Source organism: Paramormyrops kingsleyae, chromosome 22 (assembly GCF_048594095.1).
Source record: "Paramormyrops kingsleyae isolate MSU_618 chromosome 22, PKINGS_0.4, whole genome shotgun sequence".
In the NCBI taxonomy this organism is placed as follows: domain Eukaryota; kingdom Metazoa; phylum Chordata; class Actinopteri; order Osteoglossiformes; family Mormyridae; genus Paramormyrops; species Paramormyrops kingsleyae.
The window spans coordinates 5,947,492-5,962,678 of record NC_132818.1 but is presented as its reverse complement, the minus strand read 5'-3'; the positions used below and the strand labels follow the sequence as shown (position 1 = coordinate 5,962,678).

Genomic DNA, 15,187 nt, shown 5'->3' with positions numbered 1-15,187 from the left:
TAGCATGGTGAAGAGGCTTGAAGGAGGGGCTTTCTCTGTGGTGTGTGGGTATAACAGATACGTGCAAGGCCTATTCAAGGACTGCCTAAGTTCCTCCCATGCTCTTTATTGATGGCCCTTGCTTTACCGAAGGTGGGTATGCATTCCAGTGATGTCTGCTGTGCCAAGATCAACCAGGCAGCCGCAGGATTATCTGGACACCCCTGTGAGTGTCCAGTCAGTTCTCACGCCTAATGTTGGGTCTCAATTATTGGTGCAACATGTACAGGTGCATTATGGGACATGTGGTACGTTAGATATACCGGAGACATCTCTGTGGTGGTTCTAGGTGGAAGGAACCACAATGCAGCTTGATGAAAATGGGGTATCTTCCCGCAGCAGATGCAGGAAGCTGCATGGCTGTCAAGCTTCAGAGGTCCGTGTGACAACGATACTCCCCCCGCTCCCCCCCCTCTGCCAGCTGGCTGCAGCACATGGCTAACAATGCCCACTGCCGTCCGTGAATCTGATGTAAATATGAAAAGCCGATCAAGTGAACGACTGGCAGCCAGCTGAGGTCAGACAGGATCTTGGTGCTGAGTAATAATATTACTAATAATCCTGCTGCTCATTTGATATTTTAACTGAATATTTCACCCATATTTATATACAGCTCTGGAAAAACTAAGAGATCACTCTATATTTTTAAAAACAATCTACATCTTTAAATCCTGGTTTAATCCCAGTTCTGCTGGCAGAAGGCTACACTGTGAGACAGGCTGCTTCCGGGATGTTTCTAAGACTGCAGTACACAAGAACCAGGTGAAGCAGGAGACACTGGGAACGACCAGAATCCAGCCAGGTAGAGGGCGGAAGCGACTTTCTAATGCCAGAGATGACCGTCAACTTATCCGGCAGTGTCTCATACATCAGAGGATGACCTCAAATGACCTTCAGAAGGAATGGGAAACATTAAGTGCTGGTGTGAAGTGCACTGCTAGGACAGTTCGTTTCAGGCTCCTAGAAGCAGGACTGAAGACCCATAAAGCAAGGAAGAAGCCCTTCATTAATGAGAAGCAGGGAAGAGCCTGCCTGGGGTTTGCAAAAAAACAATTATATATATATATACAGATGCACACCCATAAATTGAGAAAGGAGTGAATATATATATATATATATATACTAATACAATTACTCAACAGAAATTCAGGTGTGTTTCCTTTGTAAAGGATATAATGACAGCGCCCCCTAGGTGTAGGTTATATACCAGTGACTACTGTGGCCCTCCTTAGGTCTGTCAGCAGGAGGACTTGCAGATCTGTGCATGAATGGTTCAGCATCTGGGAATGAAAGGGTAGCAGGAAGGGAGCGTAAGTGCTCGGCGATACAGCCAAAAAAGAAATCTCACGTCAATGATTCATTTAAAAGCTGAATAATTTAAAGGCATGACAAAACAGCCCCCCCAGCCGCGGCTAGGCCCGCATCCGTCTAAGAGCGACGGGACGTGGTGACGTACACATGCCGGGACCTCAGCTGACCCTTCTCGTTCACCAGGGAGAACAAGAAAACCGTGAGCGTTGCTGCCCAGAGCGGCCATCCCAGAAACGGGGGCAAAAAGCAGGAGAAGCTGCTGCCTGCAAAGAGATGCGAGTGTACAGACACTTAGCTTCCAAGGTGCTAATTAGTTGGCACACAATGAGGCCTTTCTCTATTTCCTGCTGCAATGTTTCTTTATTTGTTTACTATTATTAATGCCTCCCAGCAAAATGCAGTGAGTTTCAAGAACAATCACAGTGGTGCAGTGGGAGGGGCTCCTATTTCTAGGAGGTGCCATGTGGGATACCCGCGGCAACCCCCCTTTATTGGTCACCTGGTCACGGGAAAACATGTGACCCAAGATGGTGTCCCAAAAAGGGCTCAGCAGTAGCTTTTCATCACCACTTCACCTGGCCTACAGCTCTATACTATAAGCCAACTGCTATCCTTCAAGCAGTTCAAGCAGTGTAGCAATTGAATGGAGATTCACACCGAGTAGTGTAGCAATCGAATGGAGATTCATACTGCAGTAGTGTAGCAATTGAATGGAGTCACACTGAGTAGAGTAGCAAGTGAATAGAGATTCACACTGAGTAGTGTTGCAATTGAATAGAGATTCACACTGAGTAGTGATTGAATGGAGTCACACTGAGTAGAGTAGCAAGTGAATAGAGATTCATACTGCAGTAGTGTAGCAATTGAATGGAGATTCACACTGAGTAACGTATCAATTGAATAAAGATTCACACCGAGTAGTGTAGCAATTGAATGGTGATTCATACTGGAGTAGTGTAGCAATTGAATGGAGTCACACTGAGTAGAGTAGCAAGTGAATAGAGATTCACACTGAGTAGTGTAGCAATTGAATAGAGATTCAAACTGAGTAGTGCTGCAATTGAATGGAGATTCACACAGAGTAGTGTAGCAATTGAATAGAGATTCACACTGAGTAGTGTAGCAATTTAACAATTGAGTAACAACTCACACTGAGTAGTTTACCCAAGCTTCAGGAGTCAGAATTAACCAGGAGTCAGAGAGGCCAGCGCCCCCTCCCATCTAAACCCAGGCACAGTGCACGCTTGCTGGATCGAGGCTGCTGTGCGCTCCATACATTTTTAACGCGCTGAGATAGCTCACAGCTCACTAAGTAGGGTAAAGATGTTTGCAGCTGGTTACGACATGAGCAACATCCTCCATCTTCCTTCTCATTTTAGTCACTCATTCTCATGCAAAAATAAACCAGAAAAAAGCAACTCACAGCAATTTCTGCTGCACAGGCATCGCAGACATTCCTTAAATGGGTTTTTTTCCCATAAAATCCTGCACCAGAGTACTTCAGGGCCTCTGGAAGATGACAACCAAGATGGCAAAATAAAGTATACCATGCTACACATTAAAAAAAAAAACCTTCAGGCTGTAGGACTGGGAAATGAGGGGCAAGGGATCGGGACCTGAGGTCCTGGAAGGGGAGAGTAGGGGAATTGGGAATGATGCATTTATGCTGTGTTTGCGCACTCACACACCAATGCATTTGTTAATGAGTGAGGCTCAGACTCACTGTAATAAAAAAATGACCCCATTTCCCGAGTGCTGGGGAGGAGGACGAGACGATAAATGCGAGTTTCTGAGCTATAAACTGTTGCTAACCCCTGCATGCTCTAAGTAGGCCGGTGTCTGCTCGAGGGAGGCGGCCAGGGGCTGCTTCCTTTACTCTTTTCTTTTTCGTTCCCTCCATCCTCCCTGGCCTCCCCATCTCTGCCCCCTTTTCCCCTCATCCATCAGCTTCCCCCATTCCCTTCCACTGGCCCCCCTTTCCCTCCATCACCCTGCCATCCTTTCTTCATCCCAGCTACTCTTATCTCTCTCCTCCTCCTCCCCCCATTCATTCTGTCGCTCTCCCTCTCCGCCATCCCCCCATCAGGGATTAAACACGGTTTTCCAGGAGGCCTCTTCCGACCCGGATGCGTCGATGCATCTCTATATATATTACAATCAATAGCAGAATATTTATTCCTTTGGTGACTGACTGTGTCCCTCCAGCCTCCTCTACACACAGTGTCACCCTCTGCTGTCATGTGACCGAAGAGGCCTCGTCACGTCGCTGCAATCTGAGCTCTGTGTGAAACGCCAAGGAGGGTCCAATGTGAATGGCCGGGGAGAGACAGCAGTCGATGGCCGTCGCTGGGGTCATCGGCAGGCACACAGCAATCCATCACTCCGGGGCTGCTATCGCATGCGGACGGCTTAGAAAGTAGCATCGCTTCAGGTAGGGAAAAACACAGAAAAACACGTGTGATCGACATATGAACCACTGCACAAGATGTTTAACATGGTCACTGGCAGGATACTCAGCAGTGAATTACTTAGTCATTCGCACTTCTGTTGCCTGGACGAAGGGAAAGATGTGCAGCATAACCAAGCTGATAAATCCTGTTGAGGTGCATCGCTGGGCTGATATACTTAATTAACAAGGAAAAAAGCAAGCCTGCAAAAACAAAGGGACCGATTCACCCTTCTGTGCTGCAGTGACTGGAACACAAATATGTTGAAATGGTACAAGCCAAAGGCATCACCAGTACGACGATGGTATTTACTCTACTGAACAATCAGCCGCGGCTGTGTGTGCACTGTGCTGTCCGGCGGGTCCCCATTTACCAGGCACCCGGGCCAGGATACCAGTCCTTCACAGGTACAGACACACACTATGGGCGGAAATAGCCTAACGGCACGTGCTGAGCGTGTGGGAGGGAACGGGGGCCCTTGCAGGCAGGATCCAAACGGCGCTTCCTGCAGGTGCGAGGTGACAGTGCTGCCCGCAGAGCCTCGCCGCCGCCCAGCGGCCGCAGAGAACATCTTACACCAGCGTTTCCCTACATGTCATTTTTGTTGACCATTGTTAACGCGCTGTGATCGACTGCAAGCAACTTAGCACTGTTCACAGAATGACTGCAGTTACTTGAGTGCACATAATAATAATAATAATAATAACAAATTAACATAAATACAAGAATGCTGATTAAAATTGTATCTGGTTTTTCTTACATTTCAGTTTTATTTCATTACTGCCCACAAAGTAGCAGCACCAGAATATGTTTATCTTTGCACTTGGCCTGGTACAGTCAGGAATTTGAGTCTATAGCTGGATGCCAGGTTCTTTACTCATGTTTATTCCAATAAACTATTATCTGCTATCCATCTGATTAAGCATTACAGTTAAAATCTTCCACAGTACAGCAATCACTGTCAGTCCTTTACAATCCAACGTGATTACAACTATTATCAGCATTAGATTTAATTGACATGCAAAGCCCATCGATACGGAGCTCGCGTCTCACCCTGTAATCATTCCCAGAATAACAATACTTTACACAAGGGGGTGTGTCTGCGTGTGCACGTGCAGCTTTGAGCTGCGTGCGGGGGTGGGCTGGAGAAGGGGAATACATAACAAAAGATAAACGGGGGAGGGTCAAGCCAAACTCCGCTTCTGAGTAGGGGGCTGCAGGTTCGTGGCTCCCACAGCACAAAAAAAGACTAATGATAAACCTGAATTTCACCATTGAGTAAATATTCGCTTGTTTAGAGGGAAATAAATGTGAACGTAAACGCTGGCACATAATGAGCTTGAAGACAGAGAAAGCCGCTGGTTCTTTTACGTTTACGGGAAAACCTGAACTGACGAACTTGGGAAATTGAATAACTGGCACGCAGCACCACCTGGTGGCAACATGCGGCACTGCACAGGGCCCATCGGAACGTCCGTAGTTGGCAGATTTTCGAAGGCGGTGGCAGAGAAGAGCTCCGCGTTACGTTAGGGACACGTCCCCACAGCGCAAGCAAAAACAAAGGTAAACCAATTAGCCTAACTGATTCAGCACAGCCGCGTGGAAAGGCCGTGCGAGTTTAACCGAGTGGCGCAAAGAGGAATCTGCACCCCTCCGCATGCGTATGCAGGCCGGTGAGAAGCGCAGCGCCCATGCAGGGGCGGTCCGAGGATCCGGGCTGACCGCAGGCCCCTGACCAGCTTCGCACGCTCACATCTGTGTCTGCGCCGGCCTCCCATTCACACCAGCAAACTGGGTCAGTACACTCCGCATTCCCGCTGCACAGTTAATTACAGACCCCCGCCCCCATCCGTTCTCTCCTCCGTCGCCCTTCCATTCATCATTCCTTCTGATCGACCCCTCCGTTTTCCGCCATGCCCCGCGCCTCCAGAAATAGCCAATGCATGTGTTACTAATTTCTGACAAATGGCCACGCCGGCACTGAGTGTCAGTCAGCGCCGCAAACGGAGAGTAAAAAATGTGCCGCGTTTGGGTTTGAGGTCGCTCCCGTCCTATATAGAGCCGCCCACCTTTCTGTATGTGCAAACAGTCTGGCCGTCATACAGCCGTGCTTGATACGGACTGATAACCATCCCACCACCACGCTAAAGGAAGGTCTGTGAAGCCTCGGCCGCCTGGATTAGCAGTCATTTAAAAAACAGCGTAACTTTTACTGCTCCCTGTCTGGGAACCCCGCTGAGCTTCCTTTCATTATCAGCTGTTAAACTGTTTTAAGTACGTCCAGGGATCTCCACGAGGGGGCGATGTTTACTTGTAAATAAGTGGCGCAGCACCAAAACCCAAGTCTGAGTCACATATACCCATCAAAAATCACTCAAATCACTGCCTGAATAATTCATCCTAATTAAGTTTACAAGTTAACCAGGAAAAAAGGCAAACATGACATTATTTGCACAAAGAAACGCGCAACTACTCTATCTTGTAACTGCAGATAGAGCACGATTAACCTTATTATGCGCGAGATCATAGACTCTAGCCCACTGTTTTGTCTTCATCGGTCACTGAACTCCAAGTGCCGCGTGCGTGCACCCATGGAGACATGAAAGAGTGAAAGGGAAGATTTCATTCTTTTCAAGACATTTATATTATAGTCGATGTCGCAGCACTGATGCTGCGTCTAAATAAGATGACTTTTCCAAGGACGAAATATCTGTTTCAGATGAAACCACATAAGCAAACAAAATGTGACTGTCCTGGATTTACATTTTTTCAGATTTGCTCTATTGAGAATCTTTTTAGTTTAAGGTGCGTTAATTTATGGAAAAGAGGATGAAAAGTGCAATGGATCTGTTTTATCGTAAGTAATTATTTGTGAAACTGAAACGGTGTACTGTCTGTTAATTAAAACGCTCCGCCCAGCCTCTTAAGACTGTCTGCCAAACCTGCTTCTTCACTGCCCCCTGGTGTTCATTTTTAAAATTGAACGCGAGACAGCGCGAGCTACTTAGCAGTCCCCTGAACGTAGTTAAACGCAAGCTGTTAAAACCTTACGGATATTCTATCCCCATTTTGGTCATTCTCAACTGTTACACAAATATTCACCTTCCCACTTCAGGACAGATTCAAGCTGATGTTGCATATACATCACACTACCGGTATAAAATCTGCGCATCCATAATTATTGGTCTTGGACGCATGCTCTGCAATCCTGAATCCACAAAATGATTGTAAAATATTTTTCGGAGGGTTAGTAAAGGGCAGGAGAACATACAGGGTTGCTACCAAACTCTCTGTGTTCACATGGGAAACTGAGAATGAACAGAATGAATAGAGGAAAGCGACATTGGACAGAAAGCAGGACAGATCCCTGCTCAGGCCCGGCACAGCTGCTTGTGTCCCGGCGGCCACCAGGGGGCGGCCCCATCTCATCGGCCTGTCAGAATGTGAAGGGAGATGACGAATGGCAAGTAGGATAATCAAATTTCGCTTACGGCCCCGCTTGGGCCGGTGCTGCTGTCGCTTTAGAAATGTCTGACACGCTTTGATAAATTCAAAGCTTTACACCAACATAAACACTAATTTCCGCAGAGGCCTGAATCTTCCACACAGCACTGTCACTGCTAATGAAACAGCAGCGTCGCCATTAACGTGCGCCTGTGATGGAGGGCCTGTACGTGGGAACACACTGACACTGCGGAACATTAACATTCCTCATAGGGCGCGGCTGGGTCCTCATCATCAGGTGGTGATGTGTGATCATTCAGAATGCATCTCGCTGTCCTAGTTCTTCCATAAACAAGAAACAAGTCAGAAGTGCTGTTATTAGCTGTACATGTTTTCCAGTTCGGCCCACCTCAGACTGGGCTCGCTCCAACGTGGGCCCATAACAGACAAGCTCACCAGTCCGGCTTTCGGCTGTATAGACCAGTCTGTTAGCCGGAGTGGAAGCCAGTCCCAAGGACAAATGATTCAAAATCTGAAATATACAAGCAAGTCGGCGTGAACTTGTGAGACCCAGAGAGCGTGTGATTCCCACCAAGCAGGACATGGTGTGCTGGTCTGGAGTGGTGCTGCTGGGTGGCAGCTCCCTGTGGTAACATGCCCCCCCCCGTGAAGTTTCTGCAAACCAAAAGCCTGAGAGATTTCTTTTATTACAAACTAGCAAAGTGAACAGGGCAGAGCTTAGAGAACAGGGACACAGTGAGAGGGAAACGGCGGTGGCTCTGCTGTCACACCCCAGTGGGAAGAAAGGTATGATTTACAAAAAAATAAAATAAAATAAAACGGCCCGTCACAGCAGACAGGTGCCGTTTTGTACACTGACGTACGGCTTCAGACTGTCTTGTAGACCTCCCAGCCCTCCTGTTTGACCCCCCCCCCCCCGTTACTCGGTGAGGTAGAAGTGCATCTTGTCATTGATGTTCTTCCTCTCGGGGTTGAGCCTCTTCAGGATCTGGGCCAGCACGTTGACCGTCTGCTCGCTGCTGAGCCCAGTGCGCTTGGTCTGGAACTTCTTCAGCAGGTCCTTGGTGGTCATGGGCTTGCGGATGAGGTAACGGCGTACGGCCTCTTCCGTCAGCTGCACGTCACTGTGTTTTAAGGGGGAGAGGGTGTGGAATTAGGGGCGGAGTCAGCACAGAGCCTCCAACAGCCAACGGGACAGAGTTTCAGGGAGAGGAGAACAGCCAATCGGGTGGGACTTAAAGAACTTAAAGAAAATGGGATGAACTCTAACATTATTGGAGGAAGACATCAGAATAAGGTATGTTTCTGTTTGATAAGATTTCTGACAGCAGGGCAGAAGAGGGGTGAGAGACAGACAGTCTGCAGCAGGCAGATGGGTGACAAGCACAGGTACAGGAGCAGAACCTCGAGCTGGGCGTGGACTTCCCAGACGCTGCCTGCTGGACGCTCTTCTCCGCAGGGCTCTGGGGGTTCGAGGCCATCTTCAGCCTCTTGGCTGGCGGGGTGTCAGAACTAGGGGGCGCCGTCTGCCGTTTGCCTAAATGTTGGAGGGGGGGGAGGTCACTGAACTGCGCACTGCAGTAGACAGAAAATCCGCATGTGAGGGATTGCTGTTGGGGGGGGGGGGGGGGGTACCTTGCTCTAACTTGGTGGCGGCAGCGCGGAGCGTGCTGGACGTGGACGCCGTGTCGATGGACGGGGTCCCAGGCCGGCTGCCTGTCCTGGAGCTGCCCCCGGACCCCCGGCCGCCCCCCCGCTTGGGTGGGGTCCTCTTTTTCTGTGGTGGTATAGGAGAGAGTCAGTGGGCATTGCCAGCACAGCCAATCACGTCCTCTAAGGTTGTGACGCACCACCATGAAGAGGGCCGAGTCGGCCCTGCCCTCGATGTCGCTGTCCTCAGAGCTCTCCGACTCCTCGCTGCTGTCTGCAAAGCAAGTCTCACATCAGACACTGTCCGCCTGGCCAATCGGGGCTCAGCTCCACAGACGCCCTACCCCCCCAAGCCACGCCCACCTCTCCGCTTCTTCTTCTCTTGCTGCACCGGGGTCTTCTTGCCCTCCTCGTCCTCCTCATCCTTCCCCTCTTCCTCGTTCTGCTTCTCCTCCTCGCTCTCCTCCTCACTCTCGGAGGCCTCGTCGATCCCTGTGCGTAGCAGACGCGCTCAGTCACTATTCCCGCGTGGCTGGGCGGAGTCTGGGTGCGACCACCCCTCCCGGGGAGGGGCTCACCTTTAGGGACATCCTCCCCTTTGTTGGGTTTCACCTTCTCCGGCTCGTCCTCGTCGGAGCTGCAGCAAAGAGAGATTTGATTGCACCGGGGGGCCAGAGCGGGACGTCCCCCAAGCCCCTAAGCCCACAGAGGGGGAGAAAGGAGATCTTTAAGGCTGGGGGCTCACCTGCTGTCATCTGACATGTAGTCCACCTCGAGACCCTCAAAGTCGCCGTCGTCGCTGTCCTCCATGGCCTCGCTGTCGCTTCCCTTTTTCTTCTTCTTCTTCTTCCCCCCCTTTCCCTTCTTAGCCGCCTCCTTCTTGGCCTTTGGCTTACTCTCCCCATCTGCACGGGGATAGCGGCACATGGGGCAGCCAGCCGGAAATAACCACACAGCAGGCGGGAAATTCATGCCAGTTGGTGCTGCTGCCTCATTTATCCGCATAAGCAGCCTTGCACAAAATATAAGCAAAGTAAAACTTAAAATTCATAGGACATCAAAATAATGTTGATGTTCCCAGGCCACACCCCTCCCCTCAGGCCCCACCCCCATGTCAGGCCACACCCCTCCCCTCAGGCCCCACCCCCATGTCAGGCCACACCCCTCCCCTCAGGCCCCACCCCCATGTCAGGCCACACCCCTCTCCTCACCCTCTCCCACGCTGCTGTCACTGTCATCACTGCTCATCTCCAGATCGTCCTCCAGGTCATGGATCCGCAGGTCTCCTCCTTTGTCCCCCTTCTTCTTCTTCTTCTTGCCAGCCTTTTCTCCTTCCTCCTCGTCATCATCGCCACGCTCCTGCTCACGCAGCCGCCTCTGCAGCATGATGCTGAAGTGATTGACCACCTTGTTCCTCCTGCAGGAGGTGGGGGCAGTGAGGAGGCCGTTGGGTTAGTCAGAGGCCTGTCCTACAGCCCATCCTGCGTCCCCCATGTCACTACGCCCCCCAGCCTCCTTACCCCAGTCTCTTCACCTGCCCTCCCGCCTCCTCGCCCTCCTCACCTGCCCCACTCCTCCTCGGCCTCCTCCGCGGTGAGGGTGCGGTGCTTGGCCAATGGGGTGAAGTTGTACCAGGCGCTCACAGGAAAAGCCTCGAAGGCTCCGTCGGGACACTGTGTGAAGATGTAATAGGATGCGTTCTCCGTCACACCGCCCTTCTTCTGGCCCTTGAACCTGAAATGTACGGGGGGTCAGTTTCTCTGCATCACTGCCCCCAACTGGCCCAGATGGCGTGCAGCAGGCAGACACTACCTCACTGCCACCTCCAGTCAGGGTGAGTGGGTGCAAACACAGAAGACTGACTGCCGACTGACTCGGGGACTCAAGGTAAGAAACACATAAAGCTGAAGTGGCTTTTAAATCATCTTTGGTACTGCAGTGTCTATTAGTGCTGCAACAAATATTCAAGAGATTGGAAAATTTTGAATTTAAAAAAGATCTGTAATGAAAAATCCATATTGGAATAAATATGTAGAGGCATATTCTGACCACAGGGTGGCGCCAGCACAACTCTTCTGGCAAGTAACACAGGCATAACACACGAGTAAGTAAACAGAAAAGACAGCAGGCACGGATGAAGGCAGGCCTCCTAGCGCTGGTCGAGAGCGCCCAAAAAGCTCCGAAGTATAGGCACATTTTCAGAATGTCCGCAGCGGTGAAAACATCCATCCATCCATCCATCGTCCAACCCGCTTATCCTACTGGGTCGCGGAGGGTCCAGAGCCTATCCCGGAAGCAACGGGCATGAGGCAGGGAACAACCCTGGACTGGGGGCAGGCCATGGCAGGGCACACTCGCACACCATTCACTCACACATGCACACCTAAGGGCAATTTAGCAACGCCAATTAGCCTCAGCATGTCTTTGGACTGTGGGGGGAAACTGGAGTGCCCAGAGGAAATCCCACGATGACATGGGGAGAACATGCAAACTCCACACACATGTGACCCAGGCGGAGACTCGAACCCAGGTCCCAGAGGTGTGAGGCAGCAGTGCTAACCACTGCACCACCATGTCGCCCCGCAGTGAAAACAAAACGTCCAAATATAAAAATTAATTCTAAATAATAAAAATAACTTTAAAAATCAGCTAGATATTTCAATGTGAAAATATTCCACAATTTCAATTCAGGCAGATCTTACCCAACACTCTGACACTGCACACACAAACTGACCAAGATGGGATCCAAGTATTACTATAGGTACCGTATTATTTATTGTGGTATCAGGCTTTGTGCAGAATACAAAATGGACCCAATATGCCAGGGGTCTGCAGCTGGTTGCGGCTGAAAGTAGACCTATTAAACGGATCAGTATTGGCACCGATCTAGACCTAGAGGGATCAGCCATATGTGACTGATCCACATCCCATACTTAATTATTTAGTGTTTGGCAGTCTCCCATTTCTTGTTAAATCAATTAGTACAGTCAATCACAGGACAGCTATTTCCCATGTTAGAGGTGTTCTAGCAGCATTTAACCTGAACGTAATGCTGCCACCCAGTCTTTCTGCCACTCAGTGGGTGTGAGTGCAGTGACTTCTGCCTGCTGTGACATCATGCGCATACCCTTTGCAGCAGGAGGAGCGTTAAGTACATCAGATAAGAGGGCGACGATCTGAAAGTATTTCACGGTTTTAAAGGCAACTACTAGTACAGCGATTTGCAATCTTTGTAAAAACAAAGTTTTGAGAGGTGGGAGTAGCATTTAGCGGAAAATCCAATTAAACTTCGAGACAACGCAAGTAATATGAAAAGAGCAACGGATGATTTGGCGGTCGCTAGCTTGGGCTGTTTGCACACTCGCTACAGTTTATGAAACACGGGGCTGCAATCGCAGCGGAGTATAAGTGACACTGCTGCCAGTACGAGAAAAACTGTGGGGCATTTTAAGCATTCGCTGCTTGCATATCCTCACTTGGAAGATTCATATTGACGTGCAAAATGCTTCAAAAACGACCAAAACAAGGTGTACGAATGAGGTGGAACAGTGCGTTTTGTACGTTTGTAATAGTTCTTTTGGCATACATTTTTTTTAATTTTAATTTTCTAGTTTAAAAAAAGATCTGTATTGTATTGGTACCCATATCGGGTGATACCCGCTTGTTCATGTATCGGAATCGTATCGGTACTGAAGATGCGGAATCGGTGCACCTCTACCTGGAAGAGGAGCTGTCACTGCAATACCTGCTATTATCGCTCATGTCGGCAGAGTCGGGGTAGGGGCATAGGGCTGTACCTCCTCCCCGCCTTGCCGTTGACCTTTAGGATCCAGGGCTGGTCCTCCACCCGAAACTCCCGGGTGACGATGCCAAACTTCTTGCGCCGGGCTTCCTCCCGCTGCTTCTTCCCGAACTCGCTGCCAGCCGCACCCTCCACCACTTCCTCCTCGCCGTACATCCGCCTGTTGCTCATGTCCCGCTCCATCCGGGCCTGGAAGCCCCAAAGACCGGGAGCAGGAGGAGAAGTGAGGTAAGGGATGCACAGGGACATACAGCCTTAGTAGCCAGAAAGATTGTAAATATTCCATTACAGTGTTTCCCAATCCAGTCCCCGGCGACCCACAGACTGTTGTTCCTTGCCAGGAAGTTCAGAAGCTGTGTGCTGGAGGGATCAAAAAATGTAGACTGTCTGCAGGTCCCCAAGGACCGGGTTGGGAAAACATTGTTCTATCAAATCACAGAGATGGCAGCTTTGTGCATCAGTACCTGGGCCCAGGTGGAGCAGTTCACCTTGTCTCCAGCATTAAAAGCCATGATGTTGTATCTCTTATTGGTGTTTCTGTGAGAGAAGCATCAAGGCAAAGCTGAACAGAGCAACAAAAGGAGGGCAACCTACCCAAAGAAACAGCCAAACTGCATTTGCAATCACTTATATTGCCAACATGCACCAAGCACTGCATGGAAGTCTGCGTAGTCCAACTGCTCGAGGGAGATACTCACTTAGGAACCCGGACAATGTACTCCATCGAGGAGGAACTACTACTGCCCTGTTAATCACGTTAAGAAAGGACTGTCACATGTTGAAGTGAAGCACAACAGTTACAGCTTACCGAAGGTATCTTACACACAATACGTCACGCGGACAGACTTTCTTTAGGAAGCCAAGACATGGAGGATCACAGTAATATGCACACTTCGGAACACTATTTAACATAAAACGAAAATAAATATCACAAGTGTTAAATGTGCTTCCACGACTTACCAGTGAAGTCATGTTTGCTCCGGATCGAGGCAAAAACCACAATCTGCAGGATATTAAACTCAGGAGATGATTTACTTTTTGGTAGCTGGATACACGGACTAATCTTCATGGGAACTGAACAACGGGACAAACAGAAAAATATTTAAATTATTTATAGTCAATCGAGGTCTTTCTCGATTGTACGTCACTCTGCATAAAAGCGTCTGGTAAATAAATAAATAAATGTTAATGCTAACGTAAATGTAGAAATCAGCCCACCGAAGCAGTGAGGTTATTAAACAACATTACCCTTCAACTTCTAATAAACTACCGAAGACTGCTGGCCACGGGCATTCAAAGCTAAAATGTTTGACTTACCTTGGCTTTAAGTCCGTTTCACACTCTAAAGACCCAGGCAAAATATGAACATTAGAACAAACTATAACATAAGCATATAACAAACAATGCACTGAATGTGAGCTGACTGAAACCCTGTAGGCAACGCAAAGCAGCGCACAGTTCCTGGTCCGTCCGCATTACTGACCGCTAGGAAACAAAGCCTTACGTGCATTGGTTCCGGGCCATACTGTCGCATTATTTTTTTTTTAATCCGTCTAAAATCATAAGGCACTTGCGATGGGTTTGCGCCCCATTCTAGGTTATTCCCTGCCTTGCTCCCATAGACTCCAAACCACCCCGACCCTGAATAAGACATGTAGTTACAGAAAGTTTGTGTGTGTATTATGTATGTAAGGATGTATTTATGGATGGATGGATTGATAAAATCATAATCGCTACTGCTTTGTACGGAAGAGGATTAGGGCCACCATGAAAATATTATTTGAATTCTGACTTTAATGTCAGAATTCTGACTTTTTTCTCAGAATTCTGACGTTAAAGTCAGAATTCAAATAATATTTTCATGGTGGCCCTAATCCTCTTCCGTAGCTTTGATACCTGTACGGTTTGAATTCTATTTCTCACTTTAATTAATTTAAGTGAATCATAAAAATACTCGAACTACCTGTTTAAAACAAAAAATACTTAAGTATTGCTTAATTTACTTAAACCAGTTTTACCTAACCCAACTACTTAAACCACAATTAAGTTTTAAATAAAAAAAATTAGGAGCTAAACTCCATCATTGTATTTTAGTTTATGCTCTGACTGTAGCCAGACAGAAATGTCCTGTATAATATACACCAGTACAGTTTATTTGAAACGCTTATAAAGACAATGGATGTAATAAAGGTCTCGTGAAATATCCTGTATTTCAGCCGGGAAATTAAATATTAGTACTAACGTTCGCCGGCAGGGCGCGCTGCTCTGCTGGACAATGCGCTGTTTTGAATAATAAGAGGTGACTTTGAGCGACGTAACTTGAATAATTTACCTTCTGTAACGCTGGTTTTCTTTAACCTAATATTCTTGATGTAATACATGATGATTTCATATAACGAACCCGTGCTTTGTTTTAAACATATATTTCATAGAATTTATGTATTTGATTCACTTTTAAGCTGTAAATTATCTG

At 48.4% G+C, this 15,187-nt stretch overlaps 1 protein-coding gene across 2 annotated transcripts; it reads right to left on the bottom strand.

Annotated features, from left to right (window-relative positions):
* Positions 1–7,929: 7,929 nt before the first annotated feature.
* gtf2f1 (general transcription factor IIF, polypeptide 1) lies at positions 7,930–14,212 on the bottom strand. 2 transcript variants are annotated; one of them, XM_023810678.2, is made up of 14 exons: positions 14,032–14,212; positions 13,675–13,788; positions 13,413–13,459; positions 13,179–13,251; positions 12,710–12,903; positions 10,476–10,646; positions 10,124–10,329; positions 9,658–9,817; positions 9,491–9,549; positions 9,276–9,404; positions 9,113–9,186; positions 8,898–9,039; positions 8,667–8,799; positions 7,930–8,386 (listed from the first exon to the last, which is right to left on the bottom strand). In XM_023810678.2, the coding sequence occupies exons 2-14, from the start codon at positions 13,684–13,686 to the stop codon at positions 8,182–8,184; spliced, it is 1,605 nt and encodes a 534-aa protein (XP_023666446.1). In that variant the 5' UTR covers positions 13,687–13,788; positions 14,032–14,212; the 3' UTR covers positions 7,930–8,181. The 2 variants fall into 2 exon arrangements, with proteins under 2 accessions (XP_023666446.1, XP_023666447.1); XM_023810679.2 differs by having other exon boundaries at positions 9,116–9,186.
* Between the last annotated feature and the right edge of the window lie 975 nt (positions 14,213–15,187).

What these genes read in the sequence shown, in the direction of transcription:
- gtf2f1 (XM_023810678.2), bottom strand. An exon ending in ACTCGGCCCTCTTCATGGTG is followed by an intron (nt 9,040 to 9,112) that starts GTGCGTCACAAC and finishes ATACCACCACAG; the next exon opens with AAAAAGAGGACCCCACCCAA. An exon ending in AAGTCCACGCCCAGCTCGAG is followed by an intron (nt 8,387 to 8,666) that starts GTTCTGCTCCTG and finishes CTTAAAACACAG; the next exon opens with TGACGTGCAGCTGACGGAAG.